Source organism: Hypanus sabinus, chromosome 9 (genome assembly GCF_030144855.1).
Source record: "Hypanus sabinus isolate sHypSab1 chromosome 9, sHypSab1.hap1, whole genome shotgun sequence".
Taxonomy (NCBI): Eukaryota; Metazoa; Chordata; class Chondrichthyes; order Myliobatiformes; family Dasyatidae; genus Hypanus; species Hypanus sabinus.
The window spans coordinates 10,069,258-10,087,196 of NC_082714.1; the positions used below are offsets into that span (position 1 = coordinate 10,069,258).

The window sequence follows — 17,939 nt, forward strand, 5'->3', positions numbered from 1 at the left end:
CTTTCTATGTTTCTATGTTTAAATCTCCTTTCTCTAACATTTCCAAGCAGCACAATATGGATCATAACAAAAATTTCCTCCCTTTTATTTCTGTGGTTTAGATTATTTTTGTCAATTGATATCTTCTGATTACTCATCACAGTGTCAATGGAAATTTATATATTCTATCAAACTCTTAAGGATTTTGAATGCTTCTATCAAATCTCTCCCCAAGATTTTTGTTTCAATAAGAATAGTCTCACGTTTTTCCATCTTTCCATGTAACCGAAGCCAATCAACCTTCATGCATTTCTGTTCACCTCATTAAAGGAAGGAAATGGAAACCTTGGGAAGAGTATTGAAGAGGCTTACCAATTCATTGCCTGGATATAGAGGATATTAGCTAAAAGGAGAGGTTGGTCAAACTTGGGTGATTTTCTCTAGAGTGTCAGAGGCTATGGAGGAAACTTGTAAGAACCACAAATAGAGCAGACAGTTAGAATCTTTATCCCCAGGGTTGAAGTATCATATACAAGAGGACAACATGAGGAATGCAATAAAAGGCGATGTACAGAGAATTTTTAAAATGCAGATTGGTGGGTGCCAGGAACAGGCTGCCAGGCATTGTGATGGAAGCAGATACGATAGTGGTATTTAAGGAACTTTTTAAGTAATATGCAGGAAATGGAGGGATATGGCCTACTTCTGCTTCTATATCTTATACGGATTCTGTGCAGGCAAAAGAGATCTAGTTTAATAAGGCATAGTGTTTGGAACAGATAATGTAGGTCAAAGGACCTATTTTTGTGTTGTGCTTTTATACATTCTGACTAGAAAGTAGTTATATCTTCCAAATTGTGTGGTCTAAAATTAGATACAATGCTTCATTCATAAATACATAATTGTTTTAAAGATTCACTGTAATTTCCTTTGTTTAGTAAAACTTATTTATAAAGCCAAGATTCTCATATGCCAGCACATGTATTCTTCACATTGCCAAATAGTGGAAGTACTTTCCAATGTTACTGTTTATGTTTCAAAATTGCCTATTGACAGTATTCTGTATCTCACTGCCGATAAGACATCAACTGGCTCGACTTCAGCATTGATCTCTCCCTCTCAAGCCGTACCCTCTCTGAACGCACTGTTTTTCATTCTCTCCGCACCAATCTCAACCTCCCCATCAAACCTGCAGACAAAGGGGTGCTGTTACAGTGTGGTGGATGGACCTCTATCTGGCTGAGGCCAGGCAGCAACTCTCAGATACCTCCCTCTTACCTACCCCTTGAAAAGGACCCCACTCCAGACCATAAGGCCACTGTCTCCCACACCATCACCAATCTCATCAATTCTGGAGATCTCCCATCCACTGCCACCAAACTCACAGTTCCCTTAACCCACACTGCTCATTTCAAGGTCCTACCCAAGATCCACAAACCTGATTGTCTCTGCCTGCTCTTGCCCCTCTGAACTCGTATCTGCATACCCTGAATCTATTCTATCCCACTTGGTTCAGACCCTTCCCACATATATCCACTACACTTCACATGCTCTCTACCTTCTCAACAATTATCAGTTCCCTGGCCCTGATAACCTCACTTTCACCATGGATGTCCAGTCTCGATACACTTCTATCCCCCATCAATCTAGTCCTTAAAGCTCTCCACTACTTTCTCGACAAAAGACCCAACCAGTTCCCTTCCACTACCACCCTCCTCTGGCTGGCAGAATTCCTCCTTCGGCTCCTCCCATTTTCTCCAAACTCAACGAGTTGTCTGGCAAGATGTCAGAGTACGTCTGATGAAAGTGCGATAAATACAACTGTGTTATTATTGAAATTTGAGTGACGGGACAGAGAAAGAAAGCCAGTGATAAAAAAAAGGGAGATGAAATAATTATGTGGTGTGGGGGCTGGTGGCTGATACAGCATCAATCATTTTAATCTCATCATCTCTGTAAAATAATCCACACAATTTATTCAAAATCTACTTACATTTGACACACCTTTTTTAAATTAAAAAGTTCACAGGATGTGGATGCTTTCTTAATTGCCTATAAAAGATGGTGACAGATCACCTGCCGGAATTACTGCAGTACAAGTTGGAAGGTGCCCCCAAGGTAGGGAGTTCCAGAACTTTGATGCAGTGATAGGAAACGAAATGGTAATTTGATTTTCAGAGTGGTGTGATATATGGAGTAATGTTGCCCTTAACTTTCGGAGGGATAGTGGCCGGGAGTTTGGTTCACGTTATCAAGGATATTTTGGCTGATGCTGCAATGAGTCCCTTACATCAAACATTCAAAGTTCAAAGTAAATTTATTATCAAATTACATATATATCACCATATACAACCCTAAGAGTCATTCTCTTGCAGGCACACTCAATAAATCCAATAACCACAAAAGAATCAATGAAAGACTGCACCCAACAAAATGAACAAACAACCAATGTGCAAAAGATACACTGTGCAAATACAAAAAAGTAACAATATATAAGCAATAAATATTGAGAAAGTGAGATGAATGGTCCTTGAAAGTGAGTCCATTGGTTATGGGAACAATTCAATGTTGGGTGAGTGAAGTTTGGTGAAGTTATCCCCACTGGTTCAACAGCCTGATGGTTCAGGGGTAGCAACCGTTTCTGAACCTGGTGGTGTGAGTCTTGAGGCTCCTGTACCTACTTCCTGATGGCAGCAGCAACAAAGGAGCATGTCCTGAGCTGTGCCATCCCTGATGATGGATGTTGCTTTCCGGCGACAAGGGTCCAAGTAGGTGTTCTCAATGTTGGGCAAGGCCTTACCCATGACAGCTACTTTTTGTAGGATCTGCCATTCAAGGGCACTGGGGTTTCTATAGCAGGCTGTGATTCAGCCAGTGAAAATACCTTCCTCACAGATTTACAGAGATTTGTCAAAGTTTTAGATGTCATGCCAAATCTTTGCAAACTTTTAAGGAAGTAAGGGTGCTTCCATGTTTTCTTTCTTCATTGCATTAAGCTTACTGTAACTTTGTGGTGAGGAAAAGTGGGAGTATTTAAGGATACCGATTAAGCAGGCTGCTGTGCCTTGGAGAGCAGCAAACTTTCTGAGCACATTCAAATAAATGGAGAGCAGAGATTATTCCTCTGTACCATGCTCAAACGGAGGAAAAACTATGGGAAATAAACTGGCAAGTCACTCACCAGATATCACTCAGCCCTTGAGCTGCTGCTGTAATCACACTATTACATGGCTTTGTCCAAGTGAGCATCTTCATTTATTATCACCCTTTGTCCCTCATTTCCTTTTGTATTCAGCATGGTTTATCACCAGATTAGAAAACCAAATCCCGTATGGCCATTAGACCAACTATTAGGCTCTTGAACCAGAGGGGATAATGCCACTCAGTTTTACTAATCCCACCACCGAAATGTTCCCACTAAACTGAACACACTTTCAAGGATTCTTCATCTCATGTTCTCATTATTTATTGTTTATTCATTTTTTATTATTATTTTGCTTTTTTTATTTGCTCAGTTTGTTGTCTGGTGTTTGTCCATCTTGTGCATTTGTTCATTGATTCTATTGTGTTTCTTTGTATTTACTGTGAATGCCTGTAAGAAAATGAATCTCAGGGTGGTATGTGGTGACACTTACTGTATGTACTTAGATAATAAGTTTACTTTGAACTTTGACATACAAGCAGAATCAAGCTCTTCAGTCTATACAGTCTGCTCTGCCATTCGATCATAGCTGATTTATTAATCCTTACCATAAATCTCCTTTTGTAGTTTCATTTCAACATATGCCTTGACTACAATATCTACTTATGTACCAGCTTTAATATAACACATCTCCAAGGCACATCGCAGGAATGCTGTCAATCAATAATTAAATTCTGCCGACCAGGAAATATCAAGCTAGGTTACCAAGAGATTTGTAAAAGAAGATAGGTTTTAATCAGCATCGTTAAAGTTTTTACCAAATCAAGTACAATGCATGATTTTAATGTAGGCCTTTTAAACATCCATTAACTGCTTTTTTGTTTGGTGGCTTTCATATTGTCCCACATGACATTGAACTTTCTAATCTAATTAGTATACACTCAGTGCCCCACTTCATTATGTACGTCAAGAACCTAATAAAGTGGCCACTGAATTTATGTTCATGATTTTCTGCTGCTGTAGCCCATCCACTTCAAGGTTTGATGCGTTGTGCATTCAGAGATGCTCTTCTGCATGCCACTGTTGTAACACATGGTTATTTGGGTTACTGTTGCCTTCCAGTCAGCTTAAATCAGTCTGACCATTTGTCTCTGACCTCCCTCTATAATAAGGTGATTTTGCCCACAGAAATGCCACTCGCTGGATGTTTTTTGTTTTTTCCTCTGTAAACTCTGGAGACTGTTGTGTGTGAAAATCTCAAGAGATCAACAGTTTCTGAGATACTCAAACCAACAATCATTCCACAGTCAAAGTCACTTGGATTACATTTCATCCGCATTCTGATGTTTGGTCTGAACAACAAACTGAACCTCTTTATCATGTCTGTATGATTTTCTACATTGAGCCGCTGCCACATGATTGGCTAGTTAGATATTTGCAGTAACAAAGCAGATGTACAGACGTACATAATAAAGTGACCACTGAGTGTACATTTCTCAAGATCCATATCAAAAGTAGATTCCATTATAAGAGTGAGAAAATCTGCAGATGCTGGATATCCAAGCAACACACACAAATGATGGAGGAACTCAACAGGTCAGGCAGCATCTATGGAACTGAATAAACACTCAAAGTTTTGGGCCAAGACCCTTCATCAGGACTGGAAGAAAAGATCAGAAGTTGGAACAAGAAGGTGGGGGGAGGGGAGGAAGTAGTACAAGATGGTAGGTGATAGGTGAACCCAGGAGACTGGGAAGGGTGAAGTAAAGAGCTGGGATGTTAATAGGTGAATGAGATAATAGGGCTGGGAAACGAGGAATCTGATGGGAATTGATGAAGCCCATGGAAGAAAAGGAAAGGGGAGGAACACCTGATGGAGGTGATGGACAGGTAAGGTGACAAGGTGAGACATTACAAGAGAGTTGATAGTGTCTGAGGAGAGAAGAGGGTTGGGGTTTGCACGGAAGGTGGAGTGGGAGAAAGATTGAGTCTGCGAGGATCCAACAGCTGACAGTGAGACCAGAGATAGATGGGATTGCAGAATGGTGGTGGGGAAGGGGAGACTGGGGTCTAGAAGAGTGCCAGTAGTGTCCGAGGAGAGGGGAAAGTTGGGGTAGGAGGAAGATGGAGTCTCCAATTCCTCTCATCTCTCTCATTTTATCTCCTTACCTGCCCATCATCTCTCTCTGGTGCTCCCCCCCCTTCCCTTTCTTCCATGGTCTTCTATCCTCTCCTATATCCTCGTCCTTCTGCAGCTCCTTATCTATTTCACCTATCAACTTCCCAGCCCTCAACTTGACCCCTCCCTCTCTCTCGGTTTCACCTATTACCTACTACCTTGTATTTCTTCCTCCCTCCCACATCTTTATTCTGATTTCTCATTTATTTTTCCAGTCCTGATAAAGAATCTCGGCCCGAAATGTCAACTGTCTTTTCCATAGATGCTGCCTGGCCTGCTGAATTCCTCCAGCATTTTGTCTGTGTTGCTTCCATTATAAAGGATAAAGCTAACACATTTTCATACAGCTATACACTTCCTAAAGGAACAGCTATTGCAAGTTATTTGATTCTTATATACTCCTATACAACTCCTATACCAGTGCAGCACCCTCTTGCACCAATGTGCAATACAAAGAAGCAAGCACAGGAGAGATCCAATGTTCGCGAAGATCCCTGGAAAAGGCTGCTTTATATTTAAGGAGAAGCAGTATATAAAATTAAATGACACGTGTTCTGCTCTTCCTGATGTATTTTTAATTACTAGATCTCAGTGCTTACTTGTGGGTTCACAGCTGTTTCGATTGCCTGTTATCATGTTGTTAAGCAATTAGCTTTTGACATCAGGTCAGCCATTTTATATCTTTCTACATTTTATTAAATAGTTAGAAGCACTTGCTAGAAATCGAAGAAATTTCAATCAATATAGATGCAGTGTATATGGATTTTAGCAAGGCATTTGAAAAGGTACCCCATGCAAGGCTTATAGAGAAAGTAAAGAGGCATGTGATCCAAGGGGATATTGCTTTATGGATCCAGAACTGGCTCGCCCACAGAAGGCAAAGAGTGGTTGTAGACAGGTCATATTCTGCATGGAGGTCGGTCACCAGTGGTGTGCTTCAGGGATCTATTCTGGGACCCTTACTCTTCATGATTTTTATAAATGACCTGGATGAGGAAGTGGAGGGATAAGTTAGTGAGTTTGCTGATGACACAAAGGTTGGGGGTGTTGTGGACAGTGTGGAGGGCTGTCAGAGGTTACAGCAGGACATTGATAGGATGCAAAACTAGGCTGAGAAGTGGCAGATGGAGTTTAACCAGATAAGTATAAGGTGGCTCATTTTGGTAGGTCAAATATGATGGCAGAATATCGCATTAATGGTAAGACTCTTGGCAGTGTGGAGGATCAGAGGGATCTTGGGATCTGAGTCCACAGGACACTCAAAGCAGCCGTGCAGGTTGATTCTGTGGTTAAGAAGGCGTACGGTGTATTGACCTTCATTAATCATGGAATTGAATTTAGGAGCCTAGAGGTAATGTTGCAGCTATACAGGACCCTGGCCAGACCCCACTTGAAGTACTGTGCTCAGTTCTGGTCGCCTCACTACAGGAAGGATGTGGAAACCATAGAAAGGGTGCAGAGGAGATTCACAAGGATGTTGCCTGGATTGGGGAGCATGACTTATGAAAATAGGTTGAGTGAACTCCGCCTTTTCTCCTTGGCGCAACGGAGGATGAGGTGACCTGATAGAGATGTATAAGATGATGAGAGGCATTGATTGTGTGGATAGTCAGAGGCTTTTTCCCAGGGCTGAAATAGTTGCCATAAGTGGACACGGGTTTAAGGTGCTGGGGAGTAGGTACAAAGGAGATGGTAAGTTTTTTACTCAGAGAGTGGTGAGTGCGTGGAATGGGCTGCCGGCAACGGTGGTAGAGGTGGATACGATAGGGTCTTTTAAGAGACTTTCAGATAGGTACATGGAGATTAGTAAAATAGAGGGCTATAGGTAAGCCTAGTAATTTCTAAGGTAGGGACATGTTCGACACAACTTTGTGTGCCAAAGGGCCTGTATTGTGCTGTAGGTTTTCTATGCTTCTATGTAATATTAAAATCTGCCTTTCATTAGAATGCTGAGAAGTACAGGCAGTCCCCATGTTACGTACGAGTTCCGTTCCTGAGTCTGTCTTTAAGTCGGATTTGTACGTAAGTCAGAACAAGTACATCTGGTATTATTTAGCGTCAGTTAGTTAAACGTTTGTCTTAGTATATACTATATATTTTACCTTTCTATGCATATAAAACACTTAAGAAACGTATGCATTCCAATAAATAAATCATTGCGTTGCTTAGTAATAATTGTAGCTCTCATTGGGGCAGGGCCTTTCACAGGCTCCATCATTCTCACTTTATCCATTATCATTTAAAATTGTTCCGATCGTTGACCGACTGTAGCCTAACGCTTTTCCAATGACCGAAGGTGTTTCACCTCTTTCCAAATGCTTTATTATTTCCACTTTATTTTTAATCGCGATCGCTTCCTGTTAATGGAACAGAAAAACTGTGGGCGGCAGGTCCCGACCTGCGCCGGCTCCCGAGGTCTGCTGGGTTCTAAGACCACCGCACTGAATTCCCCCAGTCCTAAACTCCACCGCACTGAGACAGGTTAAATGGGACAAGTGGAGGCTGTGCTGGGTTTGGGTATTTGATCCTCCACAATATTCCGCGTGGGAATTTAAACTGGAGGTGGCAGTGTTTTTTTTACGAGGTCGAGTTGCAAGCTCAACATCAACCCGGCACGGATGGTACGGGAGTCACTGGATCGTCATCAGCCCGGCACAGAAGCCGTCTGTCAATGGATCGAACTCGGGAACAAGCCCGGCGCTGATCTCATTGTGCCACCAGCCAACCAGAGCAGGGTGGGGGATCAGGCTGAATCTTACTAAGAAAAATTTAAGCCAAATACAAAGTTAAGCACTGAATACACTGTCAACGGCAATTACTTAAAATGGCGGACGGCGTCGTGATCTGACTTAAAATGGCGGACGGCGTCATGATCTGACTTAAAATGAAGGACGGCATTCTCCTTCCTCAGTTCGTAAGTACGAGTTGTCCGTAAGTCAGACGTTCATAACTTGTGGACTACCTGTACTGTCTTTTTACACCATCTCCTTATGTACTGTAATACATTGGTAAATAATAAAACTGCCTTCAACTACTGCTACACCGGGACTGGAGTTATCTGTCTAGATTAGGAAAACGGGGAAAACTGTTGAGCAAGGGAAAATTACATGAATCTCCTTAGAGAAAAATAAGCTTTGAAAATAGAAAATTAAACATTTCACATTTTAATGACAGCTAATCTCTTTATTAACAACTATTAAAGGCACACTGACAAGGAATGAGTTAGGACGTCTTGGCCCAAAACATGCATTATTTATTCCTTTCCATAGATGATGCCTGTCTGCTGGGTTCCTCCAACACACTTGTGTGTTTTACTTGATTTCCAGCATCTGCATATCTGGAAAGGAATGATCTGTCATTCCCAAATTAATGAAGTTTACAGGCAGAGAGAGGAACAGAGGAGAACTTACTCAAAAAGATTTAGATAAGCTATGACGCTAGAATAACTGAAAGTTGGTGGCTTGGATTAATCATAAAGATAACAAATTAGATCAATAACTGTTTTATGAGCAGGCTTGCAATACCTACATACAGTATGTAGGCTACATTTTAGAGATGGCATAATTGTTGTTAAGTGTGCAAAGGATGTGATGGCAGTATCCTATAACACACACCTGTAACTAGAATTCCATACCAGAGATTGAATAACATGTACAATTACTAAATATCAAATTATTTTATGACGTCTTGAGCAACGGAGCACTCTTCCCATTTCTTGGCTTGGCCGAATATCCTTGCTCAAAATGAACATTCTTCCTCATCTGCTCTACCCAATACGAAAGATCCCAGTCATTTAATAGTCAACAAATACTTTAAAAAATAAATGTCTGGTTTGTTTCTTTCATCTGGAACAAAAAAATACCCTGTATTAAAATGTCTAAGTTACAGCTTCCCAGTAGTCTAGGGGGTCTGGATTTTCCAGACGTCAAAAAATATTAATTAAGTTCCTTTTTATCTTATCTGGTTGACTGGGTTTGCAGGGACCCCTCCTCAATTTGGCTAGACATTGAAGCTGCACAAGCAAAATGCCCTCTTATTAATTTGCTTTTCCTCAATAAGATGAAACGCATTAAGGAATATGGTTGCAATCCAATAACAATTAATACAGTCAGTTCTTGGAGGGCGGTGCGACAAATTAAGGGCTTCACTCCAATAACCGGCAGTCCAGGTTTTCAGCCTGGCATAATGGATTCTGGATTTAAACTTTGGATTTCTAAGGGTATTTTCTATCTAGATTTGTTTGAGGAAGGAACAATGATGTCTTTTAGTCAAACATTACAGAAATTTAACATACCCAACAAGGATCTTTTTCGTTTCTTTCAGATAAGAGATCATATACAGAAAAAAACATCATTAACTGATTTCTAAAGTTCTGACATAGAAAAGAGGGTGTTTCATTCTAAGGGTGAAGTCTCCATCAGTACTTTTTACAGCATCCTGAGGGAATATTCTTGTGGAGAAGCTGAGAAGGGTCTGGGAGGAAGAGCTGGGAGTAGAAATTACAGCTGAAACTTGGGAAGACATCAGTGATAATGCAAAGAAGATTTCAGTTTGTAATAGAACTAAAGCATTGTAGCTCAAAATTCTGCATAGAACCCATCTGACTCCAGATCGTCTCTCGAAACTTAAGACTGGGGTTCCTCCAATGTGTTCTAAATGTAAAGTAAATACTGGAACTTACACCCACTGATTTTGGACTTGTACCAAATTTCAGGCATACTGGAGTGATATTTTGGGTGAAATGGAAAAGATTCTGAAGATGGAGCTTGAACTGGACCCAGTGTCTTTTCTCTTAGTCTTACCCAGCAGTCGTATTATTAATGCACATCAGAAAAAACTTTTTAACATCCTTACTTTTTGGGCGAGGAAGAATATTTTACTTTGTGGGATATCCAATAAGGCCCCTGGACTTTTTGGTTGCGTAAATTAATCCTGGAATACATTCTTTTCAACTTTTTGACATGTATGGTACACTCAAAAACAAATAGTTTTCATAAAACATGGCAATCTTTTCTGCAGTATATAGATGTAAACCTGTCTGTTATACTAATAAGGGGTTTTGTAAAGGATGTTGTGGTGATGTCTACATTTTGTTGGAAGTGTTCTGATAGCTGCTTTCTGTGAGGGGAAGAAATGTAAATGTATTTGGAAATTGAAAGTTTTGTTACGCTGAGCAAAAAATTTTTTTTAATTATTTTATGACATGAAAAGTAAGAAAAGGGAATATGTATTTTGATCTTTTAAAAAATTTTCCACACACGTATACAAAGGATCACTGATGAGAATTCTCACAATAAACTTTGAATATATTAATAGCTTAGTATGTCAATAGGTATGTCAAAGCCACATGTTAACTACACACATCTGCCATTAAGTAAATAAGGTAGAACTTTAGTTGTACAGGGAACAATGAGCTAAAATACCAGATAACATTGTTTTGACTGAGATATGAGTGTTAGCCTGGACCCAGCTCCATATTCAAATTGTTCCATGGGATCTAGCGGACAGAGGCATGGTTTAATATTTCAATTGAAAAATGGTGTCTCAGCACAGCACATGTACAGCTTGGCATGGAGGCAAAATTGGGATTAAGAGCCGTAATGATCTAGGGCTATTATTTCCTAAATCAACATCAACAAAAGCTGGACACCTGAAACACTGGGAAATTTCCTGCGCCCAAATAAAAATCAAACCTTCAGAAGATAAAAAAAATAAAATTGATCCAGCAAAGTTAATCTTGTCTAAAATATCATAAATATTACCTTGCTGAATGACAGTTTCACCTGCAATGTGGGTTACAGGAAACATGGCATCAAAGATGTCACTGTAAGAGAACAAAACAGAAAGAAACTGAAACATGACAGCTGAAATTTCCTTAATGTACATATATGACGAATTTTTTTTCAGAATATTAGTTGTTAACATAAGTAGTAGCAAAATTTAAAGTAAATTTATTATCAAATTATGTATGCCACCTAAGATTCATTTTCTTTTACAGTAGAAATATGATAGTATCAATGAAAACATGCACAAAAACAAGAGTGACAAACAACCGATGTGCAAAAGAGGAGCAACTGCAAATATAAAAAAAAATATTGAGGAAGATGTAGCAGCAGATGAAGCATCTGCAGCAGGTCTGCACTGTCAACAAATAAGACCATGATAAATTCAAAGTTAACCCCCAACTTTACCTTTTTGCTACTCCACCGATTAACACCAGTTTTTGTGAAGTCTGAAAAGTTATATCAAACCTGAACATACTTATTTAAGTTCAAGTCCATTGTCATCTCACTGTACATATACACAAACCAACAAAACAACATTCCTCCACAGCACAGTGCACCCACAAAGCAAACAGTGCCTTGTAGAAGTATTCAGCCCACAAACCTTTGTTCACATAAATGAGCATTACAACCAGGGATTTTGATCAATTCAACTGAGATTTTTTATTTGTGAATCACGCATTCCCTTGTTTCACAGTAGAATCCAAAACATGGAAAATCATATAACGTAAAAAAGTAAAAGTTCAAAAACTGAAATGTCAGCATTCAAAAATATTTATCCCCCTTTTCTCAGTACTTAGTTGAAAGACCTCTCACTGCTATTGCAGCCAGTACTCTTTTTGGATAACTCTCTATCAGCTTTGCAGGACGGGATGGGGCAAGATTTGCCCATTACTCCTTGCAAAATTGCTCAAGCTGTGCCAAGTTTGTTAGGGAGTGGTGGTGGACAGCAATCTTGAAGTCTCGCCACAGATGTTTGATCAAGTCAGGACTCTTGACGCGCCACTCAAGGACATCAATTTTCTTTATTTGCAGTCATTCCACTGTTTTTCTGGCAGTGTGCTTTGGGTCGTTGTTCTGCTGAAAGACGAACTTCCTCCCCAGTTTAAGCTTTCTGGCAGAGGCTAACACATTTTTATCCAGATTCTCTCTGTATTTAGCAGCATTCATCTTCTCATCAATCCTGGCCAGATCTTCAGTCCCCGCTGCTAAAAAGCATCCCCAGGCATAAATCCACCAGATTACAATATCCTAGTACAATAATGGATTTAATGCATGTAAGAACTATTAGCTTTATCCACTGTAAGGTTAATAGGAGATGATTAAGATAATTAAATATTTCATTCACATTTTTAAAAATAATTTGTATTTGCTTTGCAATACCTTGTTTTAGGCTGAAACTTTGTAGAATTTTCTATACCAGTAAGTTCAGTTTGTTTAGAATCAAAGGCTATAGGGCCAAAGAATCAGGTTTATCAGAAATGTTTGTCAATGCAGCCACCTCTAGAAACACTGGGTTCATTGTAAAATTTCCATGTGTCGTCTTGTTGAAGTTGCCCCAAACATGGCTGCTGATACTAAAGTAATCAATTTTGAAATGAAATCTTGATCCCCACTCATTGGAAGGAAGTAGCACTTTAGGGGAACAGTCATTAAATATTCCTAACAAACAAAGTGAAAGCCCAATGATGTTTGGAACAAGCTCACATTGAATAATACAACGATTTTAGACAGATGAACTACTAACGTATTGAGTCAGCCAATATGTACACCATGTCCGCCAATAAGTTGAAAGCAAAGCAAAACATGAAGGAATATCTACAGCTAAACTGTACATTGTACAGCAAAACCTCTACAAACTGTTATTGCAGTAACTTCTCCAGCAATCCATGCCCGCATAATGCAAGTGAAAACTTCTCCAATTTGTAGTGAATAGATTAATGTTAAATGCACATTAGGGATGTGATGTTAATCTCAGTAAAATTTATCAACACAGCCAAGAGGCATTGCTGATTGGTTAGGAATCAAAATGCAGCCATATACAGCCTACTTTTGCCCTTTACATAGCTTATGATAGCATTTTAACTTCCAACTCAATAACAGCATCAGGCTTTCCAAAAGACAATAAAGGACATTTAGTTCCACTCAATCATAGCATATTCTACTGCTTGTGGATGTAAATTAATAAAAGATAGATTTAATCTAAACTAACAATATTAGTGATGTGGCAAATTTGAAATCCTGAATACAAAGATCTGGAGAAACTACTGATACAATACTAATTAAGGGCTAATAAAGGAGGTACACCAAATATGGCAATATTTTCATTTCAATAACCAGTAACTGAAAGGTATTTTTTAAATAGTATAAAAATATTGTCTCAGTGAATTATCAGCTTTAGTGAAAGGTCCAAAGAAAATTATCTCAGAAAATTGCCTAGAGCAACTTGAAGCACACCACCCATTGGAACACAAGGAATCTGGAAAGGAAAACAGTCAAAAATATGCAATCATGCAAGACATCTCCTTTAGTACTGTTCTGACTAGAAGCGCTGTAGCCAATTGCAGTTGAATTTTTCACTGTAAAGATTAATGTCGGGAGAAAAACAAATAATGTTGGTAAAAGTGGATAATGACATCCACCCCACCCCCCTCCCGGAAGAAGGGTCTTGACTTGAAATGTCGACTTTTTACTCTTTTCCAGAGACGCTGCCTGACCTGCTAAGTTCCTCCTGCATTTTGTCTTGCTAAATTCTACAGTATGACTGGATATAATACACCATAAAATTATTATTTTTTTAAAAATCTGACTTTTTTAGATCACCAGGTAGAAGGAATTTAGACTGGCTTGTTTTGCCAAGGGCAGTCACCATTCAAGGGAAGTATCAGAAATTGGAACATGCACAACTGACATCAGCTTCTGAGGTGGGCAAGTACAGAAACCAGACTCTTAATTGTTTAATTTTTTTTTTAAACTATCTTTACTCAATATAAAATTCCCATGAGCTCATCAGAACTGGGTGAAAGGACGCAACCAATTATAAAAAATATCTGAATTATGACCAGAAAATGATGGAAGCAGCATGTCAGACCTCATCTGTGGAAAGAGAGACATTTCAGGTTGCAGACCCTTCATCAGAATGTTTTTGACTTTTGACAGCAGTTTCCATAGTTATTTCAGATTTTTAACATACACAATTTTATGATTTATGTTTTGTATCAAAATCTTGATACTAGTATGAAGTGAATTATTAAAATTACGTAACAACAAAACATGAAAAGTTAACTTCAGTCAAGTTTATCTGCAACAATCTTTGACTTTAGGATTCAAAGCAGGAACATGTTATAAAGATTTTTTTCTTTTTTCTCTTCAAATCCTGGAATCCTGTGCTGTAGATCTGCACAGTGCAACATTCACATAGCAGTTCTGTTAACTGCAAGATACAAGGACAGGGGCATAACTGTTAAGTTTGGAATCATATTCATTCAAACACTAATGATATTATTACTGTCAGAATAAACACAAACTGCAATTTGAGGTCTGGTATTGTATGCAAATAAAATCAACAGAAATTTTTTAAAAGGGTAGGAAACAATGATAAAACAAATACCAAAATTATGAATTAAGAGATTCAATTCACAGTTATTTTATTAGAACTGAAAAGACTAATAAAAGTCAGCTGATAGAAGACATTTTAATGATATCTACAGCATTCCAATTACTTGCTCCTGCTTGTGTATCTTTACAGATAGCAAAAATAAAGCTTATATTTAATCTTTATCTTTAAAACAATTTATAAGTGGCTGCTCTACATTATAGAAAGAGGAGGAAACTGTGGCTTCTTACAGGGAAGCACACCAGCATTTTGAATGTGCTGGGATTGAGATCTTCTGGATTCCTCAAAAAGAGCCATCCAATATAACTATGCATGGGCGTCATGGAAGCTTAGCGGTTAGTGTAACACTTTACAACAGAAGGACAGACATACTTTACTGATCCCGAAGAAAATTGGGTTTCGTTACAGCCGTACCAACCAAGAATAGTGAAGAAATATAGCAATATAAAACCATAAATAATTAAATAATAATAATGAGTTAATCATGCCAAGTGGAAATAAGTCCAGGACCAGCCTATTGGCTCAGTGTGTCTGACACTCCAACGGAGGAGTTGTAAAGTTTGATGGCCACAGGTAGGAATGACTTCCTATGACGCTCAGTGTTACATCTCAGTGGAATGAGTCTCTGGCTGAATGTACTCCTGTGCCTAACCAGTACATTATGGAGTGGATGGGAGCCATTGTCCAAGATGGCATGCAACTTGGACAGCATCCTCTTTTCAGACGCCACTGTCAGAGAGTCCAGTTCCACCTCCACAACATCACTGGCTTTACAAATGAGTTTGTTGATTCTGTTGGTGTCTGCTACCCTCAGCCTACTGCCCCAGCACACAACAGCAAACATGATAGCACTGGCCACCACAGCCTCGTAGAACATCCTCAGCATCATCCGGCAGATGTTAAAGGACCTCAGTCTTCTCAGGAAATAGAGACAGCTCTACGCCAGTAACCCGGGTTCAATTCCCACAGCTGTCTATAAGGAGTTTGTATGTTCTCCTTGTGATGGTGAGCTTTTCCTCCAGGTCTTCCAGTTTCTTCCCACAGTCCAAAAATGTACAGGTTAATTGGGCAGCACAGGGTCATTAAGCTAACAAAGCCTGCTAACATGCTACATCTTTAAGTAACTAAAAACAAAAATGCAAAACTAGAGAAGTAAATGGTTGAGAAAACAGTCAAATAGTTGTTTGAATACCCAAATCCCACAAATGAACTCAGTTTTAAAATATGGCTCCGTGCCCATCTGTGCTTCACTTTCTGAGGAGGCCCAATTAATAAATTTGGCCTAATATTATTTCGACAATAAATTTACTTCTCATTTGCTGGTATTTGGCCTATACACAGCATTCCCTAATGATTAAAACGGTAGCAGGTGTTTGATTCTCAGTTATCATGAAGTTCTAAATTTACTAATCTTCAAGAAAATTCAAAAAACAATTTGTTAAATATTATCATTTCTGTTAGCTGACCATACTGATGACCCTTGTGTTTATGGGGTTGAGTTGCATTCCTAGCAAATTGCCAAGCCATGTCATCTGTCCACTTGTCAAGAAGAGCACCTTGGAAAAAAAGGCATTTGGTTGTTCACATATTCCTCCACAAGCTCTATGAAAGTGAATATTACAAATACAGTCGGCCCTCCTTATCCATGGATTCCGCATTCGCGGATTCAACCAACCGCGGATCAGGAAAACCTGGAAGTTCTCTCTCCAGCAGTCATTATTTGAGCATGTACAGACTATTTTTTCTTGTCATTATTCCCTAAATGATACAGTAGAACAATTACATAGCATTTACATTGTATTAGGTAATATAAGTAATCTAGAAATGACTTAAAAGTACAGGCAGTTCCCAGGTCATGAACGAGTTCCATTCCTGAGTCTGTCTTTAAGTCAGATTTGAAGTCGGAACAGGTAGATCCGGTATTATTTAGCATCAGTTAGTCAAACGTTTTCTTAGTATACAGTACATATTTTACCTTTCTATGCATATAAAACACTTAAGAAACATACGTATTTCAATAATTAAACCATTGCGTTGCTTAGTGATAATTGTAGCTTTCATTGGGGCAGGGCCTTTCAAATGCTCCATTAAAATTGTTCCAAGCATTGATCGACTGTAGTCTAACGCTTTTCCAATGACAGATGGTGTTTCACCTCTTTCCGATTGTTTTATTACTTCCACCTTATTTTCAATCGTGATCATGATTATTTTCGTGTACAGAAACACTGCGGATTCAGAGCTGCACCGCCAGGTCCTAATGTCCACCACACTGAACATGTTAAATAAAGTCCGGGGTTCTGCTGGGTCCTAAAGACCACCACACTAAGCCAGGTTAAATAAGGGACTTGAGCATCCACGTTTTTTGGTATCCACGGGGGGTTGCGGAACTAATCCCCCGCGGATAAGGAGGGCCAACTGTATCTTAAATCTTTGGATAATGATTTAGAAATTCTGCAAGAGAGGACTTCTGTAAACTCAGAAAGTACAGCAGCATCTCTTAAGGGGAATAAACAAGCAACATTTCAGACCAAGACCCTTCATGAGGACTGGAAAGGAAAGCGGTAGTTACATACAGCCTAATTTGGACTTTACATAGTTTAGGATCCTCCCAAGGGACTACAACATTGTCATAGGCTTGAAGGCTTGTGTGCCTCAATGATCCAGAGAGCTGTGTTGGCTGGAGACAGCACTTTATGCTTTGGCTCTTGATAGGATCACCCATGCCAAACATGTCAAAGGGCAAAGGCCAGACTAAGAGTGGTCCCTTGGACCTCCAAGTTCAGGAGTTCAGCTCAGGGCTAACAATGCTGACTGGTCAAACAAAAAGCTACAGAGACAGCAATGAAGATTCCTTCTATGTGGCCAAGGACAGACAGGGATGGAGGACCTATATTGCTGCCCTAAACACCTGCGACATAAGGGACAATTATCAACAGGCGCTTTCTAAATGGTCACCAATGTCAATGTCATTGATAGGTCAAATAAATGCTATAAAAATAGTTATTCTACTGAAATTTTTATATATATTTCAAGCGGTTCCCTCTTTTGTTCCAAAAACATTTTTTGATGAAATAGATTCTTTGATTTTATCTTATATTTGGAATAATAAAAGCTCTAGAGTGAATAAGCTTTTATTGCAAAAAATCAAAAAAAGATGGAGGACTGGCTTTACCAAATTTTAGATTTTATTATTGGACAATTAATATTCATTATATTACTTTTTGGATTTATAATATAGAT

General features: G+C 39.1%; 1 protein-coding gene across 3 annotated transcripts in view; it reads right to left on the reverse strand.

Moving 5' to 3' along the window:
• The window catches only part of prkar1b (protein kinase, cAMP-dependent, regulatory, type I, beta), a 159,496-nt gene that overhangs the window by 53,620 nt on the left and 87,937 nt on the right, over positions 1-17,939 (reverse strand). For all 3 annotated transcript variants that reach the window (XM_059979029.1, XM_059979032.1, XM_059979031.1), the window contains one exon: positions 11,063-11,124. In XM_059979029.1, coding sequence (XP_059835012.1) covers positions 11,063-11,124 — 62 coding nt within the window. The remainder of the gene's footprint in view (positions 1-11,062; positions 11,125-17,939) is intronic.